The sequence below is a fragment of the Magnolia sinica genome, chromosome 17 (genome assembly GCF_029962835.1).
Source record: "Magnolia sinica isolate HGM2019 chromosome 17, MsV1, whole genome shotgun sequence".
Lineage (NCBI taxonomy): Eukaryota > Viridiplantae > Streptophyta > Magnoliopsida > Magnoliales > Magnoliaceae > Magnolia > Magnolia sinica.
In genome coordinates this window covers 52324938-52342485 of record NC_080589.1, presented here as the reverse complement: position 1 = coordinate 52342485, position 17548 = coordinate 52324938, and the positions used below count along the sequence as shown (strand labels likewise).

General features: G+C 39.0%; 2 protein-coding genes across 3 annotated transcripts in view; one reads left to right on the top strand and one right to left on the bottom strand.

Moving 5' to 3' along the window:
• The window catches only part of LOC131230399 (uncharacterized), a 105924-nt gene that overhangs the window by 75725 nt on the left and 12651 nt on the right, over nucleotides 1–17548 (bottom strand). The gene's annotated exons all lie outside the window — the stretch shown is intronic.
• LOC131230515 (MDIS1-interacting receptor like kinase 2-like) lies at nucleotides 7013–16994 on the top strand. Its single transcript, XM_058226428.1, has 4 exons — nucleotides 7013–9798; nucleotides 13111–13430; nucleotides 14805–15003; nucleotides 16834–16994. The coding sequence occupies exons 1-4, from the start codon at nucleotides 7065–7067 to the stop codon at nucleotides 16992–16994; spliced, it is 3414 nt and encodes a 1137-aa protein (XP_058082411.1). The 5' UTR covers nucleotides 7013–7064.

Below are 17548 nucleotides of genomic sequence, written 5' to 3'. Positions count from 1 at the left end.
ACTGTGTTAGACAGATAAGCCAAAGATCACCCACTTCCGAAGATAACTCATTACAAGATCAGAAGCTATCTCACATACCAACAACTCAATGCTTATCATATGCAACAACTCCATCCGTTATGCCTCCTGATATATAGGAATATCTGTTTTGTATATATCTTCTAGTATAATTCAAACTTCAAACTCACCTATTGTAAATCTATATAAACAAAGCAATATACACGGCTGCATCAATTGAAGCCAGTCTTTCTTTATTTATTTACATGGTATCAAAGCTATTCTGCTCACGCAAATCCTGATCCTGATCACTTCAATTCAATGGCTTCTTCTTCCTCAAATTCCGCTGCTGCATTTATTGCACCAAATCTCAACTAACTGGTTTCAGCCAAACTCGATGGTTCAAACTACCTAATTTGGTTGTCTCAAATGGTTCCCATTTTAAAAAGCAATGACTTGATGGGTTTCGTGGATGGTTCCGAGCCGTGCCCATCACCGTTTCTCCTTGATGATCAAGGGAAATCCACTACTGAACTCAACCCTCAGTACACTGTGGAACAAGAAGGATCAATTTGTGCTAGGATGGATCAATGCCACCCTGTCCAACAAAGTAGCTCCCTCGGTTTTTGGCATCACATCTGCCAAACCTGCTTGGAAAACATTGGAGAAGAAATTTGCTTCCAGATCCCGAGCTCGGATTAGCCATCTGAAACGCAAACTACAAGCCTTAACTCAAGGCTCACGTAGTTGCTCTGCTTATCTTGATGAGGCCAAAGAAATATCAGCTGAGTTAAGTGCTGCTGGCAAGATTGTCGATGATGACGATCTAATCACCTATGTCACTCATGGCCTAAACCCTATCTATTTGCCATTTATGACTTCACTTTCTCTAGCCACCAGAGATCACCTCCTCTCCTTTGATGATTTTCAAATTGAACTACTGTCCAATGAACTTCTCTTGGAATCACAATACAAGTCAGCTTCCTCAGATACAAACAGCTTTGCCTTGTTTGCATCCAAACAGAGCCAACAATCATTCATCCGCAAGCCAAAATATCCTCACAGGCCTAACCAATCTTCAGCCTTTGGCCATCAACACTCACAATTTTCTTCCCACCGCAGCAAACCTCAATCCGACACAACAACGGGGAAGACACTACTAGAAGGCAGGAGTAAAGGTGGTCTATATCCATTTCTTATGCAGTCGAAATCTCTCAATAAACCGCATGCCTTAGCTGCTGTATCAGGAGGCATAACGGATGGAGTTGTTGCATATGATAAGCATTGAGTTGTTGGTATATGAGATAGCTTCTGATCTTGTAATGAGTTATCTTCGGAAGTGGGTGATCTTTGGCTACCATTAAGAAAATGATGGTGAACACAATGAGTAGACTGTGTTAGACAGATAAGCCAAAGATCACCCTTCCGAAGATAACTCATTACAAGATCAGAAGCTATCTCATATACCAACAACTCAATGCTTATCATATGCAACAACTCCATCCGTTATGCCTCTTGATATATAGGAATATCTGTTTTGTATATATCTTCTAGTATAATTCAAACTTCAAACTCACCTATTGTAAATCTATATAAACAAAGCAATATACACGGCTGCATCAATTGAAGCCAGTCTTTCTTTATTTATTTACAGACTGCTCTCTGTGAATTCAAAATCTGTGTCCTACATCCAATGATATTTGTTGAGGTCTCACTAGAAGGTCTTATATTAGCAGTAGTGCAGTCTGCAACCTCCTAAGGTGAATACTCATCGTTTGCGCCTTATCCCAACTAATTGGGATCAGCTACTCTCAGATGAATACATTAGGGGGAAAAATTGTGTGTTTGGTCATAGGGAACCTATTTTTGAGGTGGCCTAGAGTAAGGGTTATGGACTCCTTCCACCCAATAGAAACCTGCTACTCTTGGAGGGCATCTTGATTCTCAATTCAAACTAGTGGGGGCTTTATCATTGGCTATCCCATAAATAACTGCATGGAAAGAGTGCACAGTAGACAATCCGAGTGGATTTTTCACTTCCATTTTTTTGTCCCTACCTTTTAACGGAACAAAGACATCTTTCCAATAGGGTGAGGAAAACCATGTGAGTTGATTTCATAATCTTGGAGATGTCCTTCTGAAATGAAAGTTCTAAATCAAATGCCTTCCTTCCCTATAAAATTAATGGTCAACTGTAATTTCCTTCTTCATTGTCACACTGTAAAGGTTCCAAAAAAAAAAAAGAGAAAGGCAAAGTTGAGCGCTGGGTATCTTCCCAAAAAAGAAATTTAGATCCATTGGCAATTCCATACTTTTTCCCCTATTTAAAATGAGGTGCCACCTTAATTTTGTTGATCTAGGCTATATTTATATGGCAGGCCATGACACCTGTTATTGCCTATTGGCTTGGGTCATGGTTGATTATTTCATCTGGTTATATCTTTATCTGGCAGGGCAGCATGTGTTTGAGGAAAATTGTAAGAAATTAGATGAAATAATGGTTATATTCAATCCACTCTTGTGAAATACCTGATGATGGACCTTGATTTTTTAGCCAGGCATTGTTCACAGTGATTAACTGTTGATGGCCCAGCTATCCCCCACTATATATGAACCCCACCTACTTAGTAGCCCTGATATTTGGTTATATGTTATTGATTTTGTCAGTGATGTTGCTGATGATGGCAGGTGGTCAGGTGTTTACTGATAGAGCCGTTCCCAGAATTGGCCCTGAATGAACAGTCTTGGAACCATTTTAGAATTGGTCGCTGGTGGGGTGTCCAAGACAGCCTCTGCTACAGAACACTTTGCTTCAAGGACATTTCTTTGAAGAGTATTCTCTCTTAGAGCATTGGATGCAGAATTGTGGTACATTTTCATATGGAGTTATGAATGTCTATAGGAAGTCTTTCAATTCTGTAGATAGTCTTTCACTTCTGTCTGAACTGAGATGGGCATTGTTTTAAACTGCATTCTGTTTTTCCATGCTGGACTTCACCCTTTTCTCATTTTGCTTCTCTTTAGTTTTTGTGAGTGGGAGAGTTTTTAGTAAAAACTTCATTAACATAATGGAGCAGACCTTCAATGTTTGTGTATTCCTTTTTTAAATGTCACAAGAAAAGCCCTAAGATGTTGATGGTCCTTCCATCTTGAAGCTATTCCGTCAAGGGGCAGGTCTGATATTCCATTGCCTTGGGGAGCATCTTTGCTGTCATTACCTCCCAGGACTGGGCATGAGACAAACATTTTTCCTAGCCACTTGTTGGATTGTATTTTTATGGTTCTTTTGTTTTTGACATTTTGTTGTTGGTCTAATTAGATTATTTGTCTATCTGGTGGGTATGGGTATGAGTGGCAGTAGTACCCGTTGGCCAGTATGGGTATGGGTACCCCTTCTACTGACCTGAACCCGGCCCATTGCACACCTAGTTTTGTTGTATGCTATGTTTGGATTTTTCATGCTCGAGGAGCAGCTTTTGCTGCTATTTCCTCTTAGGCCATGATATACAATTTTTTTTTATATATATCGGCATCCCTCTTTTTAAATTTATTGCCTCACTTTCATTTACCTATGGATTTTATTTTTGTTTGCTGCTTATGAAGGTATGAGTTGGATGAAAATAGGATTTGGCCTGGATTTTCAATTGGTTGGTTGGTCCTGTTTTTGTTTAAAAATTTTCTGTTTGGAATTGGCTTGTTGCTAAATTCATTGATGGCTGTGCTGAAGTATTTTTTTAACTCTCTATATCCTGGCTAGTTATAAATCTATTTCCGTAATTTCTACTTCATTAACTGAGGTTCCCTTTCATAATAGAATCTTTACCTTCATGGGCATGTGGCTATGTTATGTTCCTGCATACTTCTATTTTCTGTTTGTTCTGTTTATTTCTGTTTTCCCCCCCTCATGGACTTTGGTGGAGATTCCCCCTCATGGCTATGCTTTAGTTGGTTTAATTTGAGTGACCGGCAGTTGAAATGGCACTCATTAAATATATGAACTCAAATTAAACCAGCTAATTTGTGGAGTCCACTGGCTTAGTTACAGTCTGAAAATCAGATAGTATGGACAGTCCCAACCTCTGATTTGTGGACACTTGTTTTTTGAAATAAGACTATTGGATATTTTTCATTTTGACTGTCCAATAGATGTCCAACAATCTAATAATTAGATAACCAAGTAAAGATGATGTTTGGATCATGATACATCCAATCTGGTACCCATAAGTTGGGCAGTTTATCATGCACCAGATCGTTGCTTTAATGTGCTGGTTGAGAAGATGACTATATTTTTGTTTATGCAAAAATTTGGTCTTTTCTGCCTCCATCTGGCTGTGTTTCATGTCAGATGATTAAAAAAGAAAAAAAAAAAGATATAAATTTAGGAAGCCTGGCCAAGGGCCAACCAAAATGAGAGATCTTTCCAAAGACGATCGGTGCTCTCTTGTGGTGATTACGAAGTTTTAAGAAGCATATTTCTCTCAGAGTGGATGGAAACCAAAGACACCTTAAGGAATTCAGGTCCAGTAAAGTTGATCTTATAAGATCCATGGATCTCTTTAATCATGCTGGCAAGGAGATCTAAAAACGTTTCTGACCTGCAAAGATCTCTTTGATTAGGTTGGTATGATCTAAGAATAATTGCGCACTGTAACTGTCAAGGATCCTAGACTAACGAGGAAACCCAACGAGGGTTTTATCCGCTCCCATAGCTATATAAGGAGCACGCGATAAAGAACTCTAGGCCACGCCAAATACAATCAACCTACACAGCACAACATTGCTCATCTTAGTTTCTAGTTTCTCCACTTCTATCCAGCCATGCTACAAAATGTATAGAGTTTAAGTTAGCTTAGATCACTGCTATTCAGTGTCATCATTGCATTATGCGTAGAAGTAGTATAAATATCTACGACCTACCGTTGTTAGATCATCTGTCAATCGAGTCCTTGCTTTGAAGACCACACCCTGGACACATCTTGCTGACCAATCTGCCTCAATTGTTTGTCCACACTAGAGATCGCAAGTATTTATCTTTGTTTAATTCTTTACTTGGTTGTTTATCTATTGATTATATTAAGCTTCATATACATATCAATTAAATCGACATATTTAGCCTTTAGTTTTAATCTTTTATATCTATCATTGTTCTTTCGAAAAATAAAATATAAAGCCTGCTGTCACCGGTGAAGGAAAAGTCATTAATGCATGCAACCCGGCATAGTGGGGTTGGTTGGATAAAGTAGCTTCTCTTACCCTCAAATCATATATGATATGTCGAAAATTTTGTTTGAGTTGGCGAGATACAACTGTTTTAAGGTTCTGACAGTCATGATCACTTCCACCTCCAATCAGGCCTTCTCTAGTCCATCTTGGCCATGAACGTGTCTGCGACCCGCTCTACATCACGTCCTGACATGAGCTGGCTCAAATCATTGATGGATTGGATATCACAAGCACATCACGGTGGGCCTCACGGTAGTTTTCGTTGCACTTGCTCCCTACAAATCCTGATAAATGGGGCCATACTTTGGAATTGTTCTCTCATTTTCCCACCTTTTGAAGAAAATTTAATTTGTCAGATTGGAAGATCTTTGCCGTCAGTCTTTAGACCTTATCTCATTTTCCCACCTTCATAAGAAAAATGGCACATTTATTATCAAATTGCGTTATCAAATTTAATGTTAATTAATAGATGATGCCGACCCCAAATTTAAGAATTCAGCTGCTACCAGCCAAACATAACAAGCCACAGTTTAGAGAAACGGTCTCACATGGTTAGCGGATTAGGTATTGCTGGGGTAAAACCTTAGTGGGTGTTACGTACCCTAAACTTGGGGCTAACATTGATGATGTGTTGTATATCCATACCGTCCACCCATTTTCAGAAGTGGTCCTAAATATTAAGTTGGATCCATATCTCAAGTGGACCAAGGAAACAGTGGTGAGTGAATGCCCATCATTCAAAACTTCCCACGGCCCACTTTAAGCAGATTGGTAATGTTTATTTCCCATCCAACCCATTAAAAAGGTCAAACGGATCTGGATGAAAAGAAAATATGAGGATATCAGTTTTATCCAAAACTGTCGTAGCATAAAATAGTTTTTAATGTTTATTCACTAGTTTTTCCATGGTGTGGTCAACCGAAAATTTGGATCTAATTAAGTTTTGGGATGGCATACTGAAATGAGCTGAGGAAATGGATGGGCGTTGTGGATATACTACACATTCATCAAGGTGGCCCCCACATGGTAACGGTAACAATTAATCCGCTCCCCACCATAACCGGCTTCTCATGACAGCAAGAGGCCGGCAGTATTGGATGAGCACCACCCAAATATATTTCTCAAATCCGCTAGATCCACCAGGTGATCGTGACCTAATTCTAGGACTAGGGCAGTAGAAAAAGCTCCATCCGCTAGAAAAAACTTTTTGTAGGTAGCTGAAACATCTTGGCGAGAGAACTTAGGGGCCATGAAAGCTAGGATGAACCTGATATTTGTATTTTTCCCTTCATCTACGTTTATGTGACCTTATAAATAGGTTGGAAGGCGAATAAACATTTTTGGGGGCCCTAGTATGGTTTCAACTGTAGGTGTCATTGTTTCCATTCTATTCTGTGGTGCGTTCCACTTGAGCCTTAGATCTTCCTCATTTTTGGGCCATCCCCTCAAATAAGTTCGAAAAATGGATGGACCGTGTGGATATATATAGCACGTGTATCGTAGTAGGGACCATAAAACTTAGTGACGTTTACACACCACCAAGATCGGTAGTGTAGGGTAGACCAGGCAACCCACACCCATTCGGGTCTACTTTGAAGGAGACCAATTCAGACACAATCTACATGGCATTTCTCTTTTTGTCGTTCTTTTTCGGTGTTTTCTTCTAATTTTCTCACACAGCTCCACCCGGCAAAATTTTACAAAGCCCCAGTACCACTCCTTGGAACGTTGTTCTCACTCGAATGTGCGCAGATACAATGGTTTCTTTACCTGATTACCATCAACTTTCTCCTATAAATACCCATCCATCGTAAGTTGGTAGCATACCATAAGCAACAGCAACCATGGCCATACACAAATCTCTCCCCTTTGCTTTTCTACTCATTTTGTTAGCCTTTCTTTCTTTCCAAGCAATATCATTTGCAACAGCAGCACCATCATCCACACTCTCAGAAGTAGAGGCTCTCATGAAATGGAAAGCCAGCCTCTCAGCATCACAAGCTCTCCATTCATGGTCTCTTCCTTCTGCTAATTCTACCACCAACATAATCTCTCCATGCAACTGGACTGGGATCTCATGCAACATCCTTGGAAGTGTAACAAGGATAAGCCTACCGAGTCTGGGTTTGCAAGGTAAGCTCGATAACTTGAGTTTTCCGTCATTTCCAAACCTCCTTCATCTTGATCTCAGCGACAACACACTCATAGGAACCATTCCAGCCCATCTTGAACCTCTTTACAAACTCACGTCCCTGAATCTGTCTGCAAATGAAATAATTGGATCAATACCTCTGGAAATAGGTAATCTTGTGAATTTGGATGAGCTTGACTTGTCCTTTAACCATCTAGATGGTTCCATCCCTTCCACTTTAGGAAATCTGACAAAGCTTTCCTTCTTGTACCTGGAACAAAATCGAATCTCTGGCTCCATTCCTTCACAAATCGGGAATCTACAAGCTCTGGTTGAATTGTCGTTGTTCCAAAACAGTCTGACTGGTCGGATCCCTCTTGCTTTAGGTAATTTGAGCAACCTTACAATTTTGCATCTCTACAAAACCCAAGTTTCTGGTTCAATTCCACCAGAAATAGGGAATCTGGTTAATCTCAAGGAGCTTGACTTGTCCACTAACCTTCTAACAGGTTCTATCCCTTCCACTTTAGGAAACTTGTCCATGCTCACTCTTCTTCATCTGTTTGAAAATCAATTCTCTGGTTCTATTCCTCCAGAATTAGGGAATCTAAGGAATCTTGCTGAGCTGGATTTGTACAGTAACCTTCTAACAGGTTCTATCCCTTCCACTTTCGGAAACTTGACCAAGCTTACTTGGTTGGGCCTTTATAACTGTCAATTATCTGGTTCATTGCCTCAAGAAATGACAAACATGACAAATCTTTCTCAACTCTACTTGGATGGCAACAACTTCTCTGGCTATTTACCTCAGTTATGCCACGGTGGATCTCTTGAAACCTTTACTGCTTTCAACAACCATTTCACCGGTGAGATCCCAAGAACCTTCAGAAACTGCACTAGCTTAAGGAGAGTGCGACTCAATGGAAACCAACTTGCTGCAAATGTATCGGAAGCCTTTGGTGTATACCCTCACCTCATATTCATGGATGTCAGCGACAACATGTTGTTTGGTGAACTCTCACCACATTGGGGAGAATGCCAAAACTTAACAAAGCTACAACTCTCCGGGAACAATATCACTGGTAGAATTCCTCCTGAGATTGGGCAGTTGGGGCAGCTAAGAGTGCTTGATCTTTCTTCGAACCATTTAGTAGGAGAGATTCCAGAGGAATTTGGGAGGCTGACTTTTTTGTTCAACTTGACTTTAAATGATAACCAGCTTTCTGGTCAGTTACCACAAGAGATTGGAAACCTATCCAATTTGGAGATTCTGGATCTGTCAATGAATCGCCTAAGTGGTCCAATACCACCTCAATTAGGGAATTGCTCCAAACTCCATTTTCTGAAATTGAGTGAAAATGTTTTGAATGGAAGCATTCCTTTTCAGATTGGTAACTTAGTATACCTACAGGGCTTACTAGATCTAAGTCATAACTCCCTCGATGGAAGGATACCTCCACAACTCGTGAAATTGGTTAGTCTGGAAAATTTAAACCTCTCTCACAACATGTTGTCAGGTTCCATTCCGCCTTCTTTTGATGGGATGGTTAGCTTACAATCCATTGATTTTTCATACAATGTTTTGGAAGGTCCTCTTCCTAGCAGCAAAGCCTTTAAGAAGGCTCCGGCAGATGCATTCATAAAAAACAAAGGCTTATGTGGTGAAGCGCAAGGTTTGCGACCTTGCAATACCTCTTCAATAAGTCATGGTGATGCAAGGAAATGCCACAAAGTTGTGATCCTCATTATTCTTCTCTTCTCAGTATTGTTTCTTTTATTTATAATTGTCGGCATAATTTCTTCCATTTATTATCAAAGAAGAAGAATAGAGAAAGGGATTGTTGAAAGGAGCAGGAAAAATACATTTTCAATATGGAATTATGATGGGATTTCCACGTTTGAAGACATTGTGGAAGCAATAGAGGGTTTTGATGACAAATACTGCATTGGAACCGGAGGGTATGGGAAAGTTTACAAAGCAAATCTACCAATAGGTCAGGTAGTAGCTGTGAAGAAACTTCACTCACTCGAAAGTGGGAATCAATCTAATCAAAGAAGTTTTACAAATGAGATTAAAGCATTAACGGAAATCCGCCATCGCAGCATTGTGAAGCTTTATGGTTTTTGTTCTCATGCCCGATGCTCATTTCTAATCTACGAGTACATGGAAAGAGGAAGCTTGGCAAGCATGCTAAGCAACAATGAAGGAGCTGCACAGTTGGACTGGACTTTGAGGGTGAATGTTATCAAAGGTGTGGCTCATGCTTTATCTTACATGCATCATGATTGTACCCTGCCGATTGTCCATCGAGACCTATCAAGCAACAATGTTCTCTTAAATTCAGAACTTGAAGCTAGTGTATCTGACTTTGGGACTGCACGATTGCTGATACCCGATTCCTCAAATTGGACTACACTCGCGGGCACTTGTGGATACATTGCTCCGGGTTAGTTGCTAGTACATTCTCCACACTTTAATAGTTTTATTGGTAATTGGTCTTTATTTTTCTTAAGCTTTTCTGTCTTTCGTTGGCACTTATATACTATAAAGATTGTGCATATGTTAGCATCCTGTTGTTGAATGTGTCAATCCAGGGCAATTGGAATATGAGAAAATTTATATATGAAAATGCTCTCTTTTCCCACAAAGATTATTTAATACGATGGTTGTAACAGGCCTTGCAAAGAAACATACCAGGGATATTATTCCAATCCTTAAATTTATTTAATTAAAAATTAGAGGTTTTGACGTACACCTGGGTATCTTTCATCTATTGTCAAAAAACGAGCTTGCTGATAAACTCTTTCCAAAAACCCACCTACTTTTTCAAAAGATGCACCTAAATCTGTCTTATTTGACTTTAAGTAAAGGATGGCTAATCAACCCACCGTTATCTCGTAAAAAAATTACTTATCCCTTTTCAAACAAACTCAATGATTATAACCTACAATATTTCATGCTAACAATGAACTATGCTGTGGATTCCACAATCATGCTTGTCTCAAATTCAAAGCATAGGTAAGTCGCATGATTGGAACAGGTCCACCATTTTCGCCATCTCATTTTAAGCCATGGGCCCAAAATTAAGCAGTTATGATGCACAATTAGGTCCCATGACAGGAAAAAGTAGGTTGGTAGTTTATTACCATTGAAATTATTAATGACTCATTTTTTAAGCCATCCAAACTGTTGAAACGATATTTCCAAATGTTCAGAAAGTTATTCCCAGTGGGCTGAATGTAACCACTGAATTTTTATACTTGATCTAAAATTTCTTTAGCCCCATGACGTATGTTTAAAATATACCTTTATTTGCTATTCTGCCCACCTGAGCTTTGCATCTAAATCATTTCTAAGACGAAGCCCTAAAATCATATGAGGGAAATGGTAGGTGGCTCGAATTTCTCGCAAAGAGCACGGTGGGACCCATAATCACGGCAAACATCTACCATCATGCAAACACCTTCATTACTAAGATGTTGTGTTCTACATTATGCAATTCAAGTCCAATGAAATGTTACACCGAGGTGAGGCATCAGTGGTTATCATGATCTGTTAAATCTTAGTGGGGCCCACTTTTGTGATACTTGTCATAAATCCAAACCGTCCAGCAGTTCAGCATCTTAATTTAGGGTGTAAGTCTAAAATCTAAGTAGATTGAATACACAAATGAGTCCCACAATAGAAAGAAGTAGTCAATAGCTTACCATCATTGAAACTATCAATAGTTAATTAATTAATTAATTAATTTATTTATTTATTATGGTTTTAGTCCATACAAATTGTTAAAATGACATTTCCAACTATTCAAAAGGTCATTCACAATGGGTTGAATGTAACCACTTGATTTTGTCCATAATCTAAAATTTCTATGGCCCCTGACAATTTGAAAGGTATATGTTCAATATGCACTTTTACAATCCGTGTGGCCCACTTGAGCTTTTGATTCGGATAATTTTTGTGGCCCAAGCTGTAAAATCATACTAGGGAAATGGTGGACAGCTTGGATTTTTCTCAAAACATGTTGAGCTCTATGATCACCTTGACCATCTCCCATCAGACGTACGCTTGGTTCAGACATGTGACAAGACATGATTTGTTATCAAATCTTGGCAGGACCCACTTTCGTGATGCTTGTGTACCTATTTAGCCATTTAATTTTAGGATGTGGGCCCAGAATTGAGGTTGATCCAATGCACAGGTGGGTCTCACAACAGCAAAATGTTGGACAGTGGCCTTTAACAATTCATTCTTTTTTTGCTTTGTGACTCACCTGAGCACTTGATCTCCCTCATCTATAGCAAACTACGTAAAAATAACATGGCCAAACTTGTAAACGGCATAGATTTCGGTGGAGCACACTTTCGTGATGCTTGTTCCAAATCCAAACCGTCCACCACTTTCCCATTTTATAATAGGGTGTAAGCCCAAAATCCAAGTGGATCAAATGTACAGGTGAGTCCCATGATAAGAAAAAGTATTTGGTAGCTTACCATCATTGAAACTATCAATGGTCCATTTTATATTTTTAGGCCATTCAAACCGTTGCATTTCCTAATATTTAGAAGGTTATTCCTACTGCATTGCACCTAACCATTGGATTTTGCCCCTGATCCAAAATTTTTATTGCCCCATGACTGTTTGAAGAATCTTCAATTTGATATGCACTTTTACCTAACCTGTGGTCCAACGGAGCTTCGTATCTGGATCATTTTTTAGCCTTGCCTCAAATTCATGAGGGAAATGGTGGATAGCTAGGATATATATCAAAGTACATAGTGGACTATGAGTTTTTTGGAAGGGTTTCACAGCTTTACAATTCAAGCCATCAATGTGATGTCTTACACACTAAATGCCCCACACAACAAAAGAAGTTCTAAGATTGGAAAATCTTAGTCATTGAATTTACTGGCTTTCTTTGTTGAATATGCATAATTGGTTCGCTTCCTTTTTTTCCCTTGATCGTCTATCTGCTAGCCACCAAAAAAGGTTAGTATTTATAATTAGGAGAATTATTAATGCATGAGCCATTCAAATTGGGGCCTATCAGTGGTTTGGATCTTAGAACTATGAGTCCCACCATTACATACTTAAAAACTCATAGGAATATCATAGAAACTCTTTGGTGAAACATGTTTATTGGTTGTCTTTGTTTCCCATATTTCTTAGAGAGAGAGAGAGAGAGAGAGAGAGAGATTTGGTTTGTGGGTCTAGAATATTGATACAAGTAATTATGCTAAATCCATTTTAATATTGTCTATCACCTATGCAGATGAAATGTGTAGCTGCAATGATGCCTATATGCGCACCATTACAGCCTGGTTCATACATGCCAACTTCTCATGCATTTGGGACATTTGAGGCGTACATAGAGGTCGGCTCAACCATGCAGATGACCCGACACTGATTATACCAGTCCGCTTATCAGGCAGGCCACCACCACATGAAAACAATAGATAGTTCCAAGAGAGAAAAAAAAAAATAGTACGCAGCTAATGTATATATGTGGCATGCCTGGTGAGTTGACCATCCCGACTTTCCTAGGAAGATCATCCGAAAGCCTGGCCCATCTTATTCACCTACCAAATCTTCAAAACACATCTTTGTAGAGATGCCTTAGGGTTAGCAAGCACAAAAACCTACAAGATATGAAACCTAACTTGAGAAACCCAGGTGAGTTTTGATAAATGATTAAGAGTTTAGCTATTGATGCTTAACAAAGATAAAAGAACATGACTAACAATATTCCTTGTTGTAGAGCTTGCATATACAATGAGGGTGACTGAAAAATGCGACGTATATAGCTTTGGTGTTGTGGCACTTGAAGTGATGATGGGAAGTCATCCTGGGGAGCTCATCTCCTCTTTGTCATCATCAAGTAGACAAGATACACTGCTAAAAGATATGTTGGACCAACGTCTCTCAGATCCAATGGCTGATGTTGCACAGGAAGTCTTATTTGCGGTATCCATGGCTCTTGCATGCATTCGGCCAGATCCAGACTCTCGGCCAACCATGCGACATGTGGCTCAGGAGCTTTCTATTAGAGGGCCTTCTTTCTCTCTACAGCCATTCCATGTAGTTACATTACATCAACTGATGGATCTGAACGTATAGTTGGGAGGGTGAAAATCACCAAGTTTGTGGACACGTGGTGGCATGAACATTATTACTGTGTGTTTGTTGTATGAAAATCATCGACCATGGAGAAGGTGTTTTTCTTGTTATGATATTTACATAATTCAGTGTGTAGAATCAATGTTTATAGAAATGTAGTATTTTAGTGTTGGTGATTGAAATCCATACGTAATAAAGTATTTGAAAGAATAAAGATGTAATAAAGTATTTGAAAGAATAAAGATGTTTTCTTGTGTGACGTTTATCTTCTAACTGAAGGGTTTCAAGCCAAATAAAAAATCTACTTTCTCGGAATTATAATCACTTTCCTTATATATACTAATGTATTATAAAAAGTAAAAGAATGAGTTTATTTATCTAAGAGAGATGGTCTAAGTTTCTTTTTTTAGAAGGCAGGGAAGAAAAGACTCTTTTATTACCAAGGGCTAAGACCTAATTGAACAAAAAAAAAAAAACAAAACAAAAAAAAAAAAAAAAAACCAAGAGGCAAAGCCCTTAAAGCAAAGGAAACAAAAAATCCCACATATTGGGCTTGAAACAAGCACTCACACCATAGGACAAAAAAAAGAAGAACGAAAAAGAAAAGTAAAAGAACCTAAGCCCTGGGCTAGGGATGGAAAGCCCACACCCTGGGCCATGGAAGAAATTAAAGAAAAGAAAATCAAATGATAAGTTAACTCACTAGCAAGAAAAATTCGAAAAGTAGCACCCAAGGGAGTCCTAGACAATCTTAAAATAAGTTCTTTCTAGCATTTTCTAATAATCCAAGAGAGATATAAGAGTACACTAGTTAATAGACTTGTTGATGCCGAAATCCAGTCATCCCTTCTAGATCGCCATATACCTGCAAAACCACACCACAATGGAGACCCTGGCCACCGCAGGGGACCCTCTAATGCCAAAGTTAGAACATGCTCACTGGGTCTAATAGAACTTGGAGTTTTTTGTACGTACCTTTCACCGTATAGAAGGCCCTTATTTATAGCATTTTGGTGCCAATTATGTAAATGGTAACTTCCCTACTTGGTAGGTGTGTATTATAGAAGAAATCTCCTCCCAAACACGTCATCCTTATCCTCCCGAGATCTTTGGCGAGGATCCAGAGGGGATCTTACCTCAACAACAATATCTCCAAGTGGTCGGCCTTCGATTGGATAGGGGTTGATGATCGAGTCCGACCTCACAAGCGAGGTGGTCGAAGTCCATGGTCAGTCTTCGATAACTGAGGCTGACTCGAGGTCAGGTTGATCGGTGTCCAGTCGTGCCGTTTGAGTAGAATTATTGATTGCGGTCGTGATCTTCGGTCAAGGTCAGGTCGGTATTCAAAGGTTGTCCTCTGGTTACAATGGCGAGACAGCCAAGGTTGAGGTCCCCTCTGGTGGTCAGGACTCCAGTTGTTCGTGGAGGTTGTGCTCGGAAGCATGGACCCAGCTCATCTCCATGCTTCGTGTTCTCTCTCATGGAGGGAGTGGGCTGACTTTCTCTTCTGCGCATTGTGTTCTTCTTCATACAGGTCATCTGAGAGGCGAGGACCGAGCTCTATGCCTCTTCTATACTTTGTATTCTCGCTCATACAGGTTATCTTACTTGGTTCATTTTCACCCATAACAAGACTCATTGTACATGAACAGGAGTTTGAAGTAGAAATCTCACACCTCCTTATTATAAACTTAAATAAGAGCGTCAAAATATAGACAATATTTAATTTAGAGATGCCAACAAAAAGGATTTCCAGACTTCTATCTCCTAGCCTATGCATGTCAACCTCTAAGATAACTCCTTACATGGCTCCAGAGGAGAGAGGAAAGAACATGAGCCCAATTCTTATATCATTTATTTTAACACATGATATTATCCATTAAGCTCAGGATATCTTTGATCATGGTTTTGAAGCACAAGAAGACTCGCTCTATTATGCGATGTGGGGCTATCCTAGGCAGCAAAGAGCAAGCTTGTGGAATTGGCACCAATAAGTGCTTGAAAACAAAAATGACTAAAGATTTCAAAACATTAATGATATGGTCTAAGAACGGCTTTCTTTTAAAGAGGTTTAGAATTGAAAATGCAGTTATATTCTCCCTCCCAAATATGTCAAACAAGGGCTGAGAAATAAAACCTGCTCAGCATGTTAGGAACATGACACATGTAACCCTCGATAAGATTTCTAATAGATTGAAGAAGAGGGATAAATAGCTAAATGGGAATTAAGTGAAGCTTTTCCCAAATCCAAAGGATAAAGAGATGGTTAGTTGTGGCTTCTTTAGTTGAAAGAGGAGAAAAAAAAAAAAGAAAAAAAAAAGAACAACGAATCCGCACTGTGGAAATGTGACTAAGATGGTGGTATTGTAACTCAATGCAAAGTTTCTATGAATATATGCCAGTCTATAGGGGCATAATGAGTAACCTATGCCTTCTTTACATGTAACCCTAATGTTAATAGCACTGTGACTATCATTAAGAGAGCCTTATGTTTCTTGGATATATCCAAAAATTACATAAATTGGATAAGCTTCCTCACCTTTGGAAAAGTGGAATTTTTATTTTTTTTATTTTTTTTCCATTAGAAAATTAGAGGCATTCCAAAGAACTTCAATTGGACTTATTGCAACCATCTTCTCCTTCTTTAGAAGTCCTTTATTAAAATTATTAGTTATGAAGTTGGTATATTTTTATGGCTTGTTTGGGGCTTAGAAAAGCAAACAAAGAAAAGATTGGGAAATTTTTTTAATACTTCTTCTATGAATTATTCTTTAAAAAAGGGCCTGTTTAAGTGCTCAGAAAGTGTTTGGGTGGAAAACATTTTTCAAGAAAATGACATTTTCTTTAATTGTGAGTTCACCTTATGGTGGATAACATTTTCCAGGAAAGCTTTTTTATAGGGAAAAAAAAAGAAGCTCCTATCAAATATTTCCAACCGTGCCCTAAAATTTTTCAAGAAAGCTTTTGGATTAAAATAGGTGCGAAGGGGATAGTACGAGTAGTTTAAATCATTCATTGTCGATTTGAGATTTCAAAATGTGAGACAGATAATTGTTCCTATGTTCCTCGATATAGTACAAGTAACTTCATTCTCTAATGATTGAGTATTAATCAAATTATGGTTGTACATCTTAGTAAAAATATTGTTGTGTAAAAGCTTGTTTGGTTCATAAATTGAATAAGAAAAATTTAGAAGTCATTAATCATATTCTTCGAATGACTATATTTGGAGCAAAAAAGCAGGAAAGTGTACAAAACTCAAAAGAGTTATGTTGAAAGAGCTTTTCACCACTTCGATGTGCAGAATTTCAATCCAGCTAGTACTTTATTTACTTCGGTTTGTATTTATTTGCTTCGGTTTTAGATCGGAAATCTCTTGATCACCATTTTTATGTATGGTCATTCTGGCGCCCTGGGGAGGTTGAGCATCAGAAGGCAATTGGGAGATTATTGTTTCTTGTCAATCACCACCCAGCTGTTGTCTGTCACTTGTATCTTCCACACCTTCAGCTGGCTGTGGATTAGAAATCTCTTGATTTACTATTCTCATCATCTTGTGTCCCCATCATCCTCTTGCTGCCGCTCTCTAAATGCCTTTCTTTGTTCAACTCTTCAGCATCCTCAATCCACTGAATTCCAGGATTCCTGGAGATCAATTCCATCACCTCAGCTTCTCATCAATCTGTTTACCCACTGGCAAATAATGGTAAGTACTCAATTCTGCAACATCCTCAACGGATTGAAAGATTGGAGAGGTCTTCGTCATTTCCATTACCATTGGTTCTGATCACTAGACCCTCATTCCCACAAACAGGGTTGATGGTGTTTGGCAATTTGGCATTTTTGAGAGGTTGTGGACTAAAGAACTCTTGGAGATCATTTCCATTGCCTTGTCTTCTTAATACATTCTCTCCACAACCCTCTGGATTTCGCGCATCATTCTCCTGTCCACCATCCTCGTGCAGTTCAAAATCCGAACTCTCCTCAAAGTCATTTTTGCTTTGGTGGTTGGTTTCTGCAAGATGGGAGAATTGTCATTTGAAGCAAGCACAACTTCCATTCTGACTACTTCTAGATGA

Bases quoted from the DNA above. Each gene is read 5' to 3' on its own strand.
- LOC131230515 (XM_058226428.1), top strand. From the start codon at position 7,065: ATGGCCATACACAAATCTCTCCCCTTTGCTTTTCTACTCATTTTGTTA. The intron at 9,799-13,110 runs GTTAGTTGCTAG...TCCTTGTTGTAG, and splicing joins TTGTGGATACATTGCTCCGG to AGCTTGCATATACAATGAGG. The intron at 15,004-16,833 runs GTCATCTGAGAG...CTTCGGTTTTAG, and splicing joins TTGTGTTCTTCTTCATACAG to ATCGGAAATCTCTTGATCAC.